This window comes from Colobus angolensis, unplaced genomic scaffold (genome assembly GCF_000951035.1).
Source record: "Colobus angolensis palliatus isolate OR3802 unplaced genomic scaffold, Cang.pa_1.0 Scaffold41, whole genome shotgun sequence".
Lineage (NCBI taxonomy): Eukaryota > Metazoa > Chordata > Mammalia > Primates > Cercopithecidae > Colobus > Colobus angolensis.
In genome coordinates, this window is record NW_012117488.1 from 1,477,598 (window position 1) to 1,496,424 (window position 18,827).

The following is an 18,827-nucleotide window of genomic DNA, read 5'->3' on the forward strand; positions in this document are numbered from 1 at the left end:
ATCTTATATAAATCCTTATTACAAAAGCAATGAAAATATAAACACTAAGGATCAAAAAAACTAACCTGCCTATAAACTGACCATCTACAAATTACCCAATAGGAAATACAAGAATTTGAATTTCTGAAAAAAGCACAGTAATAAAATACACTTTTATCATTACCTTGCAAATTAGCTAGTCTGTATAAAGGCTCATGTGTCCCACAAAAAACACTACTTAGATGTTCTTTCCTATCTCTCATTCTAAAACATTTTTCCAGTTGTTACATAGAATTTTTGTTACACAGTCTTCTTTCCAAAAGTTTCATATCTCAATCAGATTACCAGAGACATTGTTTTTTAAACAAATCACTCAGCTTAGTATCAAAAGAACCAAATACTAATAAACTAGAGGAATTTATTACTATTTTACCTTAGCCCTTCCACAAATATTTTTAAATAAAGGAGAAACAAGCGGGTAACAAGTCCTATTATCCCTAAAATTTGAACTAAGCAAAAAGGCTTTCAAAAGCCTGCTAAGTAAATACAGACTCCTAGAGAGTATCCAAATTTCTCTAGTCTTCAACTAACCTTCTCTTATTTGGCACCAAATCCCTAAAATTAGATGCAAGTATCTATTGGATATTCCTAGCTTTAAGGTAGGCAAACTTAGTTCACCTCAAAAAAAAAAACTGTATTGGTCCAGAAAGTCTAGTTTTAAAAGCCTTATTTTATACAAAAAGATAAATTATCTGTGGGATTCTACAAATGTCCATATATTCACCCACTTAATGCCTTACAATCTGATATAATACATTTATCCATACAATGCCTCAAAACTTTAAGAATTTAATTTCACTGAAATGCAGCCCCCTACGCCAGGCATGGTGGCTCACACCTGTAATCTCAGCACTTTGGGAGGCCAAGACAGGCAGGTCACTTGAGCCCAGGAGTTTGAGACCAGCCTGGATAACATGGTAACACCCTGTCTCCACGAAAACTACAAAATTTAGCTAGGCATGGTGGCTCACACTTAACAGTACCAGCTACGTGGGAGGCTAAGTTAGAGGATCACTTGAGCCCAGGAGGTTGAGGCTACACTGCACTCCAGTTTGGGCGACAGAGTGAGACCCTGTCCCAAAAAAGAAAAAAAAAAAAAGGACCATACTCTCAAAAGAGGCCACAATAAAGATTGAAAAAAACAAGAGCACTACTTATTAGTGACATAGATAGATGGTTGTTTGAAAACAAATGACTTAAGAATAGATCCTCTATCAAGCTCAAGTTCTCTTTTTATATATGTAGGTATATAAGCCATGAAAAGTAATTTTTAAAAAAGGAGAGAAGTATTTGAAAGAGAAATGATTCTTTTTTTTTTTTTTTTTTTTTTTTTGAGACGGAGTCTTGCTCTGTCGCCCGGGCTGGAGTGCAGTGGCCAGATCTCAGCTCACTGCAAGCTCCGCCTCCCGGGTTTACGCCATTCTCCTGCCTCAGCCTCCGGAGTGAGAAATAATTCTTTTAAAAGAAAAGTCTGCTTCTTGGTTCTTCAGCCAAAAATAGACATGACAAAAGAACTAACACAACTACAGAAAACTTTGTATCAAATGTATTTTCAGGAAGACTTCAAGATTTGACACAGGCACAGGGAAAAGGAACAAACTAAAAAGAGTATAAATAAGGTCAGTTACAGACTCACTTCTATTTGAAATGTGTTTTTAAAAAAAATTTTAGTTTTACTTTTTAAAAATATGATTGAGAATTTTTTTTTCTTTAATTCAAGTCTTCTCAATCCTCTTAAAATACTTGTGAGCTGAACTGATACATTAAGGCAAATTTTGATTTTAAATACTCATTTCATTGATGAACTCTGTTTCATTTAAACTGCTAATCCAGGGAGAATATTTTTTGTAAAAAACATTTTATTGCTACAAAGGGAAACATGGTCACAAAGAGCCTTTAAGCGTATCTTAACGCAAATTACTATTCAATGTCCAATGCAGTAAAAAAATACACAGAGCACAAAATACTTGCCCAGTTTATATCTTCTAGGGTAAGTATTCAAAAATTGATACACACTTGAATATTCACTCCCAAGAGCAGCATTTAAGATAAAATTATTAGAATAGCTATACTAACAATACACATTTGTTATCCTTAACACCAATAAAGTAATAAAAATTAAGCTTAAAAATTATACAAACAATTTATCAGATCTAAGTTTGGTAGCTATAAAAACTAAACTAAAATAGTTTTACCTTCATTTTATTAAACAAATGTTAAACATTTAGAAATTATATAAAACAAATTTTAATATGTGGAATGCATGCAACATGGGTGTTAATTCATGTTTTAAGCTATTAAATGTCTTACCCTTTTTTACATTAGAACCGAAATGTAAAGCTCCTTTTAAAGTTAATACCTTATATTTAATTTTCTTCAGGTTGCTCAACAGGGAAATCAGCCGGTTCTTCCTTTGCTGTTTCTTCCTCTACTTCCTCTACTTCCCCCACTCCCTCTACTTCTCCCATTGCCCCTATTTCCCCTCCTTCCCCCACTCCCTCTATATTTCCCTCACCCTCTATTCCTCCTTCTCTCACTTCCTCTACTTCTTCCACCTCCTCTACTTCCCCCACTTCCTCTGCTTCTTCTTCCTCCTCTTCATCCTCCTCTTCTTCAATAGGTTCATCAATCTTCTCTTCATCCTCCTCATCTCCTTCTATTTGCTGATCCTGAGAATGGTCTTGAATTTCAAAAGGATTCTCACCCTAAAAACATAAGAAATGGGTTTTAAAATCAGCACATGCATTATTACATGCTATGGCAAGTGAAATTTTTACTTGCCATATCATGAGGAGTAAATGCCATTTTGAAACTTTTCATTATAAATCGTAACAAATTCATTAAGTATTTGCTGAGTGTCCAGTTCATACCAATGTGAGCATATAATTTACTGAAGCCATTACTTTATACTCCATAACTGGAATCTTCTAGGGTAAATATTCAAAAAATTGATGCACACTTGAATATTCACTCCCAAGAGCAGCATATTTTCCCCTTAACTGTATTTCTAAAATCATATACATATATATATGACAAAGGAAAGTGTTGTTTTTGGTAGAAACAAAAGAGATGACACAAAGATTTACATTTTACTTAATTATATGAGTATTTAATGTTACAGAATCTCTTTAAAACTCAAATGAAAATCAGGTACCTTGCCTAATCTATTGGATACCATGCCTTACTTCTACTTGTAAAAAGTAGACAAACCTCTCAGTAAACATTCACAGGTACAACTTTATTTTAATATTTGAATTATATATCTGGATCAAATCTCACACAAATTTGACCATTATCAGAAGGCTATATTAATGTAGTAAGAAATGAAGTAACAGTGAAGGTTATTAAGCAGGAAAACATTAAGACTGGCACTACCCTCTAAGATGAATGACACAGGAATGTGAAGGATGAAGTAGAGAACCAAAAGAAGAAATACTAGTGAGGAAGCTACTCTAATACCCCAGACCAGAAATGTAAAAGATGTGGTGACATTATTCACAGAACAGGTAAGTTACATCACTATTCTAATGGAAAGGAAAAGGGGAGGAAGTATGTATACATTATTAATATATATAATTAAAACTTCAGATATCTAGATGTCTAATAGGCAGCTATAAATCTGCAACTCAAAAAAGACAGGAGAGTTCAAAGTAAGATATTTACATTAATGAATTGCCTGCTTGCATAGAGTGCATGGTGAAGCCAGACTCTTAAATGGGAAGACCCTGGGATGGGACTGCTGGATTAAGTAGAAAAAAGGGCTGGAATAAAAACCCCAGGAAGATGCCTACTCTATACGTGGGGGCAGCAGAAGTTAGAAGTGAAGGAATACGACCGGGCGTGGTGGCTCACACCTGTAAGGCTGAGGCGGGCGGATCACGAGGTCAGGAGATCGAGACCATCCTGGCTAACACAGTGAAACCCCGTCTCCACTACACATACAAAAAATTAGCCAGGCTTGGTAGTGGGCACCTGTAGTCCCAGCTACTCGGGAGACTGAGACAGGAGAATGGGGTGAACCCAGGAGGCAAAGCTTGCTTGCAGTGAGCCGAGATCGTGCCACTTCACTCCAGCCTGGGCGACACAGCGAGACTCCATCACAAAAAAAAAAAAAAAGAAAAGAAAAAAGAAAAAACAGAAGTGAAAGAACACTTGGTGTAGGAGAAAACCCAGGACAGTAAAAGACTACCTGATGAAAGAGTTTCAAGAATAAGTGATAGATCAACAGTGTCAAATGATATGTATAAAAAAGCAGAAAGCAATTGAAAAAGGTCACTAGAGTTGATCATCATTATAGAATGGAGGTTCTTGAGGATTTATTGTACTATCCCCTTACTTTCATACATTTTAAATAGTATGTTATAATTTTTTAAAGGTCACTAGATTTGATAATGACATCATTAGCAATCTTAGGCAGAGCAGTTTCAAAAGTATGATGTGACAGTTAAGACAGCAGCAGTTGTCCAAGAATGTATCTTTAAAATTTCCTATGAAGCTGTCAAAAACCACAGGCCCTGGTTCCAACACCCTGAGATTTTCATTGAGTCTGTACTGGAGCTCTTGCTGAAAACACCAATTCCTGGATCAATCTCAGACAGCCTAAATCAAAATTTCCAGGAGAAGCTTGGTAACTTGCACATTTAAGAAGCATTTCAGGGCAAAAATGAGCTTGGCGTGGTAGTGCGCGCCCACAGATCCAGCTACTCAGGAGGCTGAGGCAGGAGAATCGTTTGAACCTGGGAGGTGGAGTTTGCAGTAAGCCAAGATCGCACCACTGTCCTCCAGCCTGGGCAACAGAGTGAGGCTCTGTCTCAAAATAAGAGAAGCATTTTAGGAGATATTTATCAGTGAGGTTTGGGAAACCCTAATTCAGAAAGCCTAAAAAAAGGGCTTAGGCAGCTTTTCATTTATCTTAGCCTCACGGGTGACTGAACACATTCCTCTGGTTGAGAACTACTAGTTTAAAGAGTGAATAATAGAGAGGAAGCAAAGAGCATGTGCAAAGTAAACTACCATTTCAAGTATTCTGGGAAGAGAAAAGATGATAAAATAGGGTGGGCCAAAGTCTAGGAAAAGTTAAGTCATTTTTAGTTTAGGGAACTCATAAGCATGTCTATTTGAGGAAGATTAGAAAAAAAAAAATTGGAAAAAAATCAGATGCAAGTAAGGGAAGAAATAATGATGAAATTAGGACACATATGAAAGGCAATGATTTTTCCTCACAGATAATAAAGGTGAAGGAAAGATATATCTAAGGCAGAAATGCGAACACTTACTGAATTTACATCTAATGGTCTCAATCTCCCTAATGCAGGAGAATAAGAATATGGGAAGTAGCTGAAGGCGGTGGCGTGTGCCTGTAATCCCAGCTACTAGAGAGGCTGAGGGGGGAGAATGGCTTTAAACCCAGGAGTTCAAGGCTGCAGTGAGCTATTATCACACCATGCACTCTGGCCTGGGCAACACAAAGAGATTGTCTTAAAATATATATACATATAAGAAAAACAATATGGGAAGCAAAGAGAGCAAGAATGCAATCTGAGATGTGAAGTTATTAAAGGTTGGAAAAGTCACTACAGGGAACACATTACACTGGTAGTTAATAAGTAAAATTATTGTGAATTGAGTAAAAATCTCGGAAACACAGGACTGGCATGCATGATTCTACAATTTTTAGAAAGACAAACATTAAAGCTAACCATAGAGCTACAACGAATAAGGAATTTTAGAACAGCACCATTCCCTACTGAAAGGGTGATTATCAGTGCCCACAGCAAGGACTGAAGGCAGAACAAGATGATACAGTTGGAGAATTAGGAGAAACTGATGCAATGATATGATCATCTCGATGGGGACAAACTTGTTTTGTTTTGTTTTGTTTCTGTCTTCTCTGCTGTGTCTCTAAGGGACAAAGATTTACAAGGGCATTTTGTCAGACAGAGAGTACTTGACAGTGGAGGAGTTTTAAGCCATGACCAGAGCTGACCATGAGCAGAAGATGTTCTGGGGAACAACAACAGGGAACAGAGCAGACAGGCCTGCCGAATAAAGGGCCATCATTGAGTAATGTGATCCCAGTGCTTCCTGAATTTTCACATGCATATAAATCAACAGGAATCTCATTAAAATGAAGATTCTTATTCAGTAGTCCTGGGTATGACCTGAAATTCTGCATTTCTAATGAGCTCCCAAGTGATGCCAATACTGCTGATCCACAGATCACATTCTGAGTAACAAAGTTCTAGAGGAGTTCTCAGTTCAGGTGCGTTCTCTACAATACGTGCATGAGCAGCATACTCCCATCAGTGACATCTCCCATTCCATGAAGTGACTCAATTGTGTAACCTGAAAACACTATATAGAAATTCTATGTGTAACCTGAAAACACTATATAGAAATTCTAATTTTGCATTCTTCCCTCATTAAAAATTATCTTCACATATCAATAGAAACCATTGACTCTCAGAAGTTTGTGACAATGCAAAAATAAAAATCTAATCTTTCCTTCTTTACCTATGACGCTTCTTTTTGATGTCATACCTCCCATAAACTTGGATTTCAATTCAGGGCTGCATTCCTTTTTTTTAAAGTAGTGTCAAGAATGTAGGCCGGGCGCGGTGGCTCAAGCCTGTAATCCCAGCACTCTGGGAGGCCGAGACGGGCGGATCACGAGGTCAGGAGATCGAGACCATCCTGGCTAACACTGTGAAACCCCGTCTCTACTAAAAAAATACAAAAAAACTAGCAGGGCGAGGTGGCGGGCGCCTGTAGTCCCAGCTACTCGGGAGGCTGAGGCAGGAGAATGGCGTAAACCCGGGAGGCGGAGCTTGCAGCGAGCTGAGATCCGGCCACTGCACTCCAGCCCGAGCGACAGAGCAAGACTCCGTCTCAAAAAAAAAAAAAAAAAAAAAAAGAATGTACTAAACGGCGACAAATATTAACAAATATTAAATTAACAAATTAGAAAATAGGTCCCTAAGGAACAAGCTGAAAGAACTGATATTATTTAACTTGGAAAGAACTGGTAGAGGTACAATTTAGTGGTCATTAAATATGTATCAGGTTTTCTTCAGAGTAGCTGTTAACAGTCACAACAGACAAAATAAACAAAACTTCTTTAATCTATACTTACTAATGCAAATAACACACTTGTAAATCTTCAACACAACAGCTCTGTTCAGTGTAGAATAATGATTTTAAGGTAGGTATTATTTTGTAAAGACTGAAAAATAACTTCTATCAGACCAGTCTGGGTATTATAAGAAAAGTAAAAACAGAACAAAACTAAAAGACTAACCTCTAAAATTGATCTCTATTAATTTCCTGAATCATAGTAAGCTCTTATTTGTATAGTGTTTATAATAAATTTTATGTAAAGATGGATTCAAGCCATAACATACGGCAAAAACCCTGAGGAGTAAAGAGTTCACATCTGAGTTTCTTAACATTAGAAGCAAACCTCTCTTCTCCTGCCCTCCAAATTCCATGAGATTCCTTCTTCTGGAGCAACATATCTGACCTTCCTGCTACCCTCCAACTTTTACCCAAAGAAAAGAAATGACATATGCAATTAGTATGCTTGGAAGAAAAAACTAGGTGTACACAACACAATCCCTTCTGGGTCCCCTCTTTTGGGTCCTCCTAGTGACAGAAAAGGTACATCCTAGTCTGTTCTATGCCCTGTGGTAAACGAGGAGAAGCCTGTTGCTCTCCATCAGGGCTGGTAACAGAAGTTGGGAGGATCTAAGTCTACCTAATTCAGAAGTGAAATACTAAAAGTTCACAGCAACTACATACCTAAGATATATTCTCCAAGTCAATTTTTTCTTAAATCAAGAATAAAGCTGACATTTTGATTTTCTATCTAATTCTTGTGTATTTCTCAATTGATTCAGAGCTATAAAGATGATCAGTGGAATCACTGCTCCCATCTTGACCAACCCAACAATAAGGAAAAAAGATGTTTTACCTATATACAAGATTCTGAGTAAAATTCTTAATATGTTAAACTATATTCAAGTATCACAAAAGGTTACTATGTCACCAGTTAATTACTGCAAAACCACAATATTATCAGAAAGGTTTTTGCCCTAATATCTTACCTTAACAAAACGTTCATATCGCGCCTTCACTATTGGATTATTTAAAATGCTTGTAGCAGTCAAGACACTCTCTCTTTTTATTTGTTCCTTATAAGCCTACAAAAAACAGAACACACTGAGGGTTCTTGAAAACCATGCTATGAAAAATATTTCCATAATTAAAACACCATTTCATGCTCAAACCCTCAGATTTGAATGACTTATCTTCTTACAAACTATAGAGCAACAGTACCTACTGTAACCACAATCTAAATCTATGAATTAAAACAGTGAAGATTCAAGCCAATCAGCTTCAACAGAAAACACTCAGTCCCACAAATCTACAAGTCTAGATTCTACTAGATAGCTGCCTTCTCTTCTTTCCACTCCCCATCTGCCTACCCAGGCCCCAACTATTAATTTTCATGCTATCAAAAAATGAAGAATAATTTTTCATACTACAAGAGTATCTAGTCTTCCCCTAGGCTGTGGTTATTTCAAGACTATTACACAAAGGAAGAAAGATAACAATATAGAATGTCTAATTGCCAAAATGGTGTCAAGGGAATATCAAGAGAAGAAAAAGACATAGATTAAGAAAAGACTGTATGTGTTCAAAAACGCTTGAAGAAATCTGAATTAAATGAGGTTCACTTTAATACAAAATACAAGTTTAACACTGGGTATGTTCTACTTAAAACTTAAGGCTTTAATATTTGAATCTTTAAATATGCTTTTCAAAGAAACCGATTTTCCACAATATAAACATTTGTATTGCCTGAAGTAAATCTGACTAAATAAAACCAGCCATGCCAATAGAGAAGCAGAAACACACTAACCAAAAAGACAGTAAATTTTTCAGGGATATTCTACTAAAAAATGTAACAATAGATGCTAGCTGGTAATGCTGTTTTTAAATGTATTTTTCCCAACCATCAGAAATATTTATCAGCAATAATCAAATCTTTACTTTTTTATTCTAAAACACACACACACACAATACACACACTCTCTCACAAAACTGTTTCGTACTGACTTTTTAAAAAGCTAACAGTTCAATAAAAGCTACAATTTCCTGAATGCTTACCATTACCAGACACTATTTTAATTGCCTTATACATTTTGGTTAATCTAATTCTTTAAAAAAATCAGGTAAGAGTAGAATGATCATCTACCCTCATTTTACAGATAAGGAAACTTAGACAAAGAAAGGCTAACTTGCTTGCTTAACACATGTTATAGATTGAACAACTCAGGGAATCTTACTCGAGAGTTCACTCTTACCCACTGTATACTGCCTCTCTCAGTATACTCATAGTTATTTCCATATGAGATTGATAAATTGATAAAATTGCAGAAAGGTGTGAAGCTATGGCCAAAGAACAATAAAATATTGATGGATAATCCAGCAACTTTATTAAGACAGATCAAAATTTTACCTGCTTCCCTTTGATATGATCAGGAGACTTTAAGTGCTGCTGAACTGAACTATGTAAAGCAGGGATATACACACTGCAAGCACTGCAATGAACTGTCTCTACTTTCATCATGTGATCATCTGCTGTAACACCTACAAAAGACATCCAATTATGAAATCAATGATTCATGTATTATTTCTGACCAATGAAGTTTTTACTACTTAGTTTCCATATCCCTTCTTCCAAAATAAAGATCAGAGTGTACAGGTTTATGTTGAATATTTCTACCACATCTCATAAATCTACATATGTAGATTTAATATATCGCTAACTAATTAAAATTATTAAGGTATAATTACATTATAGTTCCTAATCAGGTTAAACAACCATGCTCTGAGGCCTGTACATTCACCCTCCCAAAACTATAATATAAAGGAAAACAAATGTTGATTTTGTAGTAAAATAAGAATTTCCATGATTATGAATGTGGATGCGTAAGAAAAGGGGAAATGATGTCAAAACTGGATTCATAAGGAACAAAGATATTCTGGATCTTGCAAATGGTGACTAGGGTTTACTACAGATGAAGGTATAAACATATGCAAGGGAAGGATGAAAGAAAATGGTACTTTCTGCAAGTTAGTACGACTGGAACAGAGAAGAAGGGACTAAAGATGAAAATAGAAAAAAAGGGCCTAAATAATAAAGAGCTTTATGTGCCATGCCTAGGAATTTGCAACTTGATCCTGGAGAGGAAGAGGAGCCACTGAAAGTTCCTGAAATAACGAGATCATGTGGTAAAATCATAGATAAGAAAAACTGGAAGTAAGGAAACTACTTCGGAAATACTACAATTGTCAAGACAATAGACAAGGATTTGAACAAATACAGTATTTAAAGGAGACGTCGAGAAACAGATTTGACAAATATTTAAAAGATAGAATTGACGTTATCAATTGATCAGTACTCAAGATACAGTAAGGAAAAAGTACCTCGTATAACTCTCTACTTCCGGCTTTGATAGATGGTGCAGGCCCTTTTCAAGATAAATGAAGGAAAAAACTGTGAGGTTTTGTTTTGCTTTCTATGTAAGGTAGGATATTGCTCAAGGAGATGATAAATTTTTTGGATATGTTGATTTTGTGTGACTACTGTAGAGAGATGTCAGTAGGCAGATGTGTAAGACTGAGTTCAGAAGAAAGATCTGTGCTAGAAATATAGATGTATAAGTAATGAACATCTAGATACTAACTTAAGCTCTGTAAGTAAGTGAATTTATTAGGAAGGAATATAAAAGGAGATGGTAATGGAGCTAATGACAAGGTACTGAGAAACATCAAATTCTAAAAGACTAGCAGAGAAAGCATAAAGACTAAAAAATGACAAAAGGATAAAGAAAACATTAGGCCAGTGAAGTGCCACAGAAACAAAGCAAGAAAAATGATTCATGAATAATGTAGTTAGTAAAAAATATTATGGAAGATAATGATTCAAAAGAACCTAGAGGAGTTGGCGTTGGTAGCTTCTGTCACAGCAGTTTCAGTAGACTACCAGTAGTCAAAAGTTGTTTAATGTAATACATGGGAGATGAAGAAGCAGAGACTAGTGTGGATTATGCTTAAAGAAGCCTGGTTATTTGGTTATTTAAAATGAAAAAGAAGATAGGTTATTTAGGAGAACTAGTGTCTATTTTTCTTTCCTTTTTTTTATTCCTTTTGTTGGCTGTTTTTTGTTTGGTTGGTTTTTGTTTTTGTTTTGTTTTGTTTTTTTAAGTAAAAGTGTATTTACAGACTCCAGAGATGGAATCAAAAGAGAAGGAAAGACTAAAAAACAGAAGAGTTCATAACTTGAATTTTGGGAGAAAGAATAACAGAAACAGAAAACAGAGAGAAGTATCTTTCATCCAGAGGAAAAGGTAATTTTCCCTCTCAAACTGTAGTGAAGAAAGTAATGGCAGGTAATGATAAATTTGTAAGCATGAGAACAGGAAGAGAAAGAAGTTCATTTCTGGTAACTCACTCAGAGCTACTGTATATATGACTGTAGTATATCACTCTAGTGGCTATCATTTACATTTAAACAGGTTATGATATATAAAAATACATGTAGAATTTTAAAATAATTTGTTTTAAATACTTACCTTCCATAACATCTTTTTCAATTATTTTAACTACTTCTGTTTGATTATTTGTCTGTTGCTTACGAATAGATGTTTTCTTGAATTTATTCACCATACACTCCTAGAAAACAAAACAGAAAGAATCCAAACAGTTTTTCAATGACTACTCAATATAATGCTTAGCACCATGTTCATCCTACGGAAGATACAATATCTGCTATATAAGAATTAACATCTTTTCTCAAGGAGTTTACAATTTAGTTGAAAAGATAATCATAAAATATTAGGAACCTACAAAAATTATTCACTTTTCAAAGCATATTTTAAGCATATAGAGAAAGGGATCAAAGGGAGCTAGAATATTTCAAGAGGTCTTCCAGAGTAGGGGGGTATTTAAGTTATAAAGGACACACAGAAACCCATTAAGGAAGTAAATTACAGAAGAAAATTAAGGGTCACAGTTAGTTCTATGAGGATTATGGTGGTATGAATGTTCACTTTTTTTTTTTTTTTGAGATGGAGTGTCACTCTGTCACCCAGGCTGGAGTGCAGTGGCACGATCTCTGCTCACTGCAACCTCTGCCTCCCGGGTTTAAGTGATTCTCCTGCCTCAGCCTCCTGAGTAGCTGGGATTACAGGCACGCGCCACCACATCTGGCTAATTTTTGTATTTTTATTAAAGATGGGGTTTCACCATGTTTTTCAGGCTGGTCTTTAACCCCTGACCTCGTGATCCACCCGCCTCAGCCTCCCAAAGTGCTGGGATTACAGGTGTGAGCCACCACGCCCAGCCTGATCATTGTATTTTTTTGTTGTTGTTGTTAGCCAGTGTCTTTATTTTTTTATTTTACTTTTAGTTGCAGGATGCATGTGCAAAATGTGCAGGTTTGTTACATAAGTATACATGTGCCATGGCGGTTTGTCACCCCTATTGACTAGTCCTATAAATTCCCTCTCCTTTCCTCCAACCCCACAACAGGCCCAGGGTGTGGTGTTCCACTGCCTGTGCCCATGTGTTCTCATTGTTTGACTCCCACTTACGAGTGAGAAGATGTAGTGTTTGGTTTTATGTTCCTATGTTAGTTTGCTGAGGATGATGGCTTCCAGCTTCATCCATGTCCCTGCAAAGAACATAATCTCATTCCTTTTTGTGGCTGCATAATATTCCCTGGTGTATATGTACCACATTTTCTTTATCCAGTTTATCAGTGATGGACATTTGGGTTGATTCCATTAGTTCGCTATTGTAAATAGTGCTCCAATAAACATATGTGTGCATGTGTCTTTATAGTAGAATGATTTATATTCCTTTGGATATATACTCAGTAATGAGATTGCTCTGTCAAATGGTATTTCTGATTCTAGATCCTTGAGGAATCTCCATGCTGTCTTCCCCAATCATTTAACTAATTTACATTCCCACCAACAGTGTGAAAGTGTTACTATTTCTTCACGGCCTCTTCAGCACTTATTGTTTCTTGACCTTTTTTTTTTTTTTAAATTATACTTTAAGTCCTAGGGTACATGTGCACAATGTGCAGGTTTGTTACATATGTATACTTGATGATCATTGTATTTTTAACTTTCTAATAATTCCATCTCTTCTGTCCAAATTAATTCTATGTATGTACAATTAGCAGTCTAGCTCAAGCCCTTTCTTTAAGCATTCCTTAACATTCCCAATCGTCTTTCCCTTTGCCAAACCCCTACGGTACTTCTGAATTCCTGGCATTGGCACTTGACAATCATTTAACTGCTCTGAGCATAATCTTTCATGATAAAAATTGAGTTGTTATAGGACTCAACTGAAATAACGAATGAATGTAACCAGCACAACTCCAGTTAATGGATGATAGCTGACTCTACATCAATAAAGTTGTTAAAGGACACCTCCTCCAGAAACAACTGTGAAAAATGTAATCATTTCTGAAATAACGAATACAAATTCTATTATAGAGGAATTCACAAGTAATTCTGAGTTAATTTTAAAGCAACTCTTTCTTTAAATAGTAAATTAAAATTTTAGAAACATAAATGCAAGAGATGGGGAAAGTGAAAAATGAAATCATAAGAAATTCATATCAATAAAATGCTTCTCACTTCAAAAACAGCTACTTACATGCAAAAACTCCATAACTACTTTATCAAATTTTGTTTGTTTCTGTATATGATCTAATGTTTCCTGATGTGAAGAACTTTCCAGATGCAGTTCAATATCTTTTTCTTCAAATGTTCGAAATTTACAAAATGAACACGTAAATGCCATTCTGTAAGAGAAAAAAAAGTTTTCCTTTAAATATTACTTTATTCACTTATAAAGAGTTCATAAGAATATACCATTGAAACTAATTTTACCAACATAAATGATTTCCTTTCTTCCATTTTATGACTGAATTAAACTTAGCTTAAATCCAAAAAAACTATTTCTTTAAGTACTTCTTCGGACCGCACCCATACACCACTTTGCATTTCTGGCCCACTTTGGAGCTTCCGGGTAGGAAAAATGGAACCAGTGGATCTATAAATTATGCACTTCAAGCCTGGACCAATTAAAAAGCCAAAGCAAACCTCAAGAAGTATCAAGTTCCGAAGTTCTGCAACTTATTTTACATGTTGTTCCATCCTCAAGCTTCTAAACCAATGGTAGTGTCAACAAAGCAAAGTGGCACACCACTAGACAATCATGACTCACTCCTATGGAATTCTTGGGTGATAAAAGTCTTGCCTTCTAAAGACTACTTCACTTTGGGATAATTAATAGGCCTGGACTGGACAAATGCATACATCTGTAAGCTCAAGAGCCACTCCATAATGAACAGTCCCACCTAATTGTTTCTTTTGTTTGTTTGTTTGTTTGAGATGGAGCCTCGCTCTGTTGCCCAGACTGCAGTGCAGTGGTGCAATCTCAGCTCACTGCAACCTCCACCCGCTGGGTTCAAGCGGTTCTCCCACATCAGCCTCCCAAGTACCTGGGACTACAGGCATGCACCATCATACCTGGCTAACTGTTTATTTTTAGTAGAGATGGGGTTTCTGCCACCTTGGCCAGGCTGGTCTTGAACTCCTGACCTCAGGTGATCTGCCTGCCTCGGCCTCCCAAAGTGCTGGGATTACAGGTGTGAGCCACTGTGCCCAGCGTAACTGTTTCTATCTTACGTTATTTGCTTTTCCTTGAATTATGCTAGCAGTCACGTAACTGGTTTCTGTCTCCAGTCTCCATTTTCCAATTAATTCTTTGCAATGCTACTAGATTTATTTTCCTGGTTGAGAGTATGAGCTCTGGAGCCAACTGCTGAGTTCATATCCTAATTCCATTCTGTGATCTTGGGCAAGTTACTTGACTTCTCTAGGCCTTGGTTTTCTTACATTGAGATGAGAACGCTCACAGAGGTGTCTGAGGATTTTTAAAAATTAATGCATACAAAGCCCTTAGAACATTTCCCAACACACAATTACTCAATTAATTATTGTTACTTCCTATAGCAGGTAAGAGCACATTACTGCTCAAAGGGCTTCATTAGCTCTGTAAGCTCAAAAAACAAAGACAAAAATGTTTTTGCTGCCATCTAGGAAATTTCCTAATCTCTCCTTTTTGGCTTACTCACCAATACCTTTAATAATATCCAGCACAGCATGTCTCCATTAAATGTTTAAATTAGATTATACCTTTCACCTCATTAGAGTCACTTCAATCTACACTGCTTTCAATTTTCTAAATAACAATAACACATTCCTATTTATTTGCTTTGATGGCAAGCCATGGCCTCTACCTGGGCTGCCTCTCACAACTCCTCCTGTAATCCTACCATTCCCAGATCAATTCAAATACCACGTCCATTATGGTCACCTCCCATGATTTCCCTGCACCCTTATTTACTTATTTTTTGAGACAGGGAGTCTTGCTCTGTTGCCGAGGCCATAGAGTGTAGTGGTGCGAACTCAACTCACTGCAACCTCCACCTCCCAAGCTCAAGCTATCCTCTAACCTCAGCCTCCCAAGTGGCTGGGACCACAGCCACGTGCCACCACACCTGGCTCAATTTTTGTATTTTTTGTAGAAATAAGGTTTCACCATGTTGCCCAAGCTAGTTTTGAACTCCTAGGCTCAAGCAATCCACCCACCTTGGCCTCCAAAAGTGCTGGAATTACAGGCATGAGCTACCACGCTTGGCCTCCTACACTCTTATTTAGAAGTTATTTCTCATGAGACTACATTGTACTTCTCTTCTGGTATCCTTCGTCATACACTATTATTTATGTACATCTCTCACACATCCATCTCTTTCTCCCTAGGTTCCCTTAAGGGTAGGTATAAATCTTTCCATGCTCTTTATTATGGTGAAAGCATTCAAATATCCAAGGGAAGGAACCTATCACAAGAATAGTGATTTACTCAATCTCGAATCCTCATAACTCAAAGTAAAACTGCTCTGATAAGTGAAAATAATTTAGACTACTTTAAAGAAATTATATCCTACAATGATAATTTATGAGTTGACATTTTTTTGGTTATATCATCAGATTTATATTTAGAGTTAGAGAACATAGCTAAATGAAAGTTCAGTTCTTTCATTTTCTCCAAATCACAATTTTATATATTATATTAACATTAACATAATCCAGATTATGTCAACATGAATGTAATTCAGATCTGAAATTTTTAATGAGAAAAGTATTCATAGGGCAATTTTAAAAATTGCATCTTACAATGTAAAATGACTTTTACACTCCAAGAGGCTGATAATTTAAAATTCATTTCTACACCAAAATATAACTATGACTGTTGCTTCTACCAAAAGAAGGAATCACAAGAGATAATGAGTGGGACAGAGAACTCACAAGGACTAAAAATAGCAGTAGTTCTTAAAACTAGAACTACTCTTCTTTTTATGGATTGTTTTGTTTTGTTTAGAGATGAGGTCTTGCCATGTTGCCCAGGCTGGCCTCAAACTTCAGGGCTCAAGGCTTTAAGAAAAATTAAGACATTTTTTAAAAAACTGCTAAATTGCTTTCTAGTAGTTATAATATTATAACGTCACCAAGAAATTGTAAGTGTCCTTTGATCATTCCTTAATCAGCAAATCAAATTTCTCCTTAGTAATAAAATGGCATACTATTATTTAAATTTTTAGTTTAAATTACTGTTAAGTTTAAACAATTTCCTTAAAATTATTACTAGCTGCTGTTTCCTCATCATATTAAATATTAAACATCTTAGTTTTCTTACTTTTTAAAATAATTTGGGTGATGTTTTAATCTAATTTGGACATTAATCATTTCTCAAGTTTATATTTTCCAAGTCTGTTTGCTTTCCTTTCCTTTCAAATTTTAAGTTTTTATTTAGCCAAATCTGCTCATCATTTCCTTTGTAATTTATTCTATAACTTTTAAGCCTGGGAAAAAAATCTCCTTGCAGAACATTTTGTTTTTCTGTAATTTCATTTTTTTTTAACTACATTCGTTCCAGGTGTCATATGAGGAAGCTCTAAACTTATTTTTATTATTTCATTGTTCAACCAATTCCCCTCTTATTTCTAATATCCTCTTTATTAAATATTACATTCTTCCTGACAGTCTGCTCACAGGCTAATAATTCTGGTATAGTAATTAGTTTTGTGTATTACCATGTATTTTTAACTATTACAGCTTTTTAATGAATGAGATTATCTTAAAAGTCAGTACCGGCCGGGCGCAGTGGCTCAAGCCTGTAATCCCAGCACTTTGGGAGGCCAAGACGGGCGGATCACGAGGTCAGGAGATTGAGACCATCCTGGCTAACACCGTGAAACCCCGTCTCTACTAAAAAATACAAAAAACTAGCCAGGTGTGGTGGCGGGCACCTGTAGTCCCAGCTACTCAGAAGGCTGAGGCAGGAGAATGGCATAAACCCGGGAGGCGGAGCTTGCAGTGGGCTGACATCCTGCCACTGCACTCCAGCCTGGGTGACAGAACAAGACTCTGTCTCAAAAAAAAAAAAAAAAAAAAAGTCAGTACCTACCCATTTACTCTTCTTCAGAATTTCCTTTGGGATCTGGACTGGAAAGAACTTACATATTTGTAATATTTAGTTCCTGACCATGAAAATCACTATGTCTGCATATAGTCAAACCTCAATGACAAGTACGTCTTTTTAAGAATGCTGCTATTTCTGGATATTTTATATTTCTGAATTGCCATTATAAATAGAATGCCTTTTTTCTTATGTTTTCTAAGTAGTGATTACATATAAATATCAAAAATCAAAAGCATTCCTCTATATCTTTGAACAAGTCTTTTCATTTGAATCTTAAGAACTTTTTCATATTACAATTGATGTGTTTGCCTTTTCTAGGAAATCATTTTTTAATGAGCCTAATTTTCTGACTCTAAGCACAAACCTGTATCCATCTCCGTATTTCTCACTGTTTTTTTCTCTTCTGCGCCTTTGTTTCTCTCGCCGAGCCTCAATTCGTCGCTTTTCTTCCTCTTCATTTTTAGGATCAGTTTTTGCTACGATATCACACAAAAAAGTAAAAGCTAAAATTCATTTTTCCATTCTCTCTTTCCAATCATCAGTTCATAAAGTACATACTTATGAGGTTTACTTAGTGATTGTAATCTAAAATTGAACTCACTGAAAAAATCGGAGTTGGAGACTATCCAGTATTTCTTAAACTTCACTAAATTAACTTCATTCATTTGAATACCATCATCACGAATTCCGTCACATCTGCTTGTCATCTATGTGATTATTTGCTACATATTTTTCTTTAAATCTGCTCATTTGTCCTATCCTTATTCTAAGCAATAATATCCTTATCACCTAAAATCATCTTGGGCACCGCATACTTTGGGAAACACTAAAGCAACCTGCCCCAGAATGAAAATGGAAGTCCAGTAAACACTGCAGAGACCTGGATGCAAGAACTCATGTTCATATTGTAGGAGCTCTCGGAAAGTTTCTTAAAATTTATAATCTCCAAAATGAAAGCACATTTGTTCTCTTTGTTTAAAAAAATTCTCTATTGTAGGCCAGGCGCGGTGGCTCAAGCCTGTAATCTCAGCACTTTGGGAGGCCGAGACGGGCGGATCACAAGGTCAGGAGATCGAGACCATCCTGGCTAACATGGTGAAACCCTGTCTCTACTAAAAAATACAAAAAACTAGCCGGGTGAGGTGGCGGGCGCCTGT

At 36.1% G+C, this 18,827-nt stretch overlaps 1 protein-coding gene across 2 annotated transcripts in view; it reads right to left on the reverse strand.

Moving 5' to 3' along the window:
- Positions 1 to 1,569: 1,569 nt before the first annotated feature.
- ZNF326 (zinc finger protein 326) overlaps positions 1,570 to 18,827 on the reverse strand; it is a 36,074-nt gene continuing 18,816 nt past the window's right edge. For both annotated transcript variants that reach the window (XM_011956041.1, XM_011956042.1), the window contains exons 7-12: positions 18,035 to 18,146; positions 13,777 to 13,924; positions 11,679 to 11,778; positions 9,560 to 9,690; positions 8,142 to 8,237; positions 1,570 to 2,744 (exon numbers count right to left, since the gene is read on the reverse strand). In XM_011956041.1, coding sequence (XP_011811431.1) covers positions 2,406 to 2,744; positions 8,142 to 8,237; positions 9,560 to 9,690; positions 11,679 to 11,778; positions 13,777 to 13,924; positions 18,035 to 18,146 — 926 coding nt within the window. In that variant the 3' untranslated portion in view covers positions 1,570 to 2,405. The remainder of the gene's footprint in view (positions 2,745 to 8,141; positions 8,238 to 9,559; positions 9,691 to 11,678; positions 11,779 to 13,776; positions 13,925 to 18,034; positions 18,147 to 18,827) is intronic.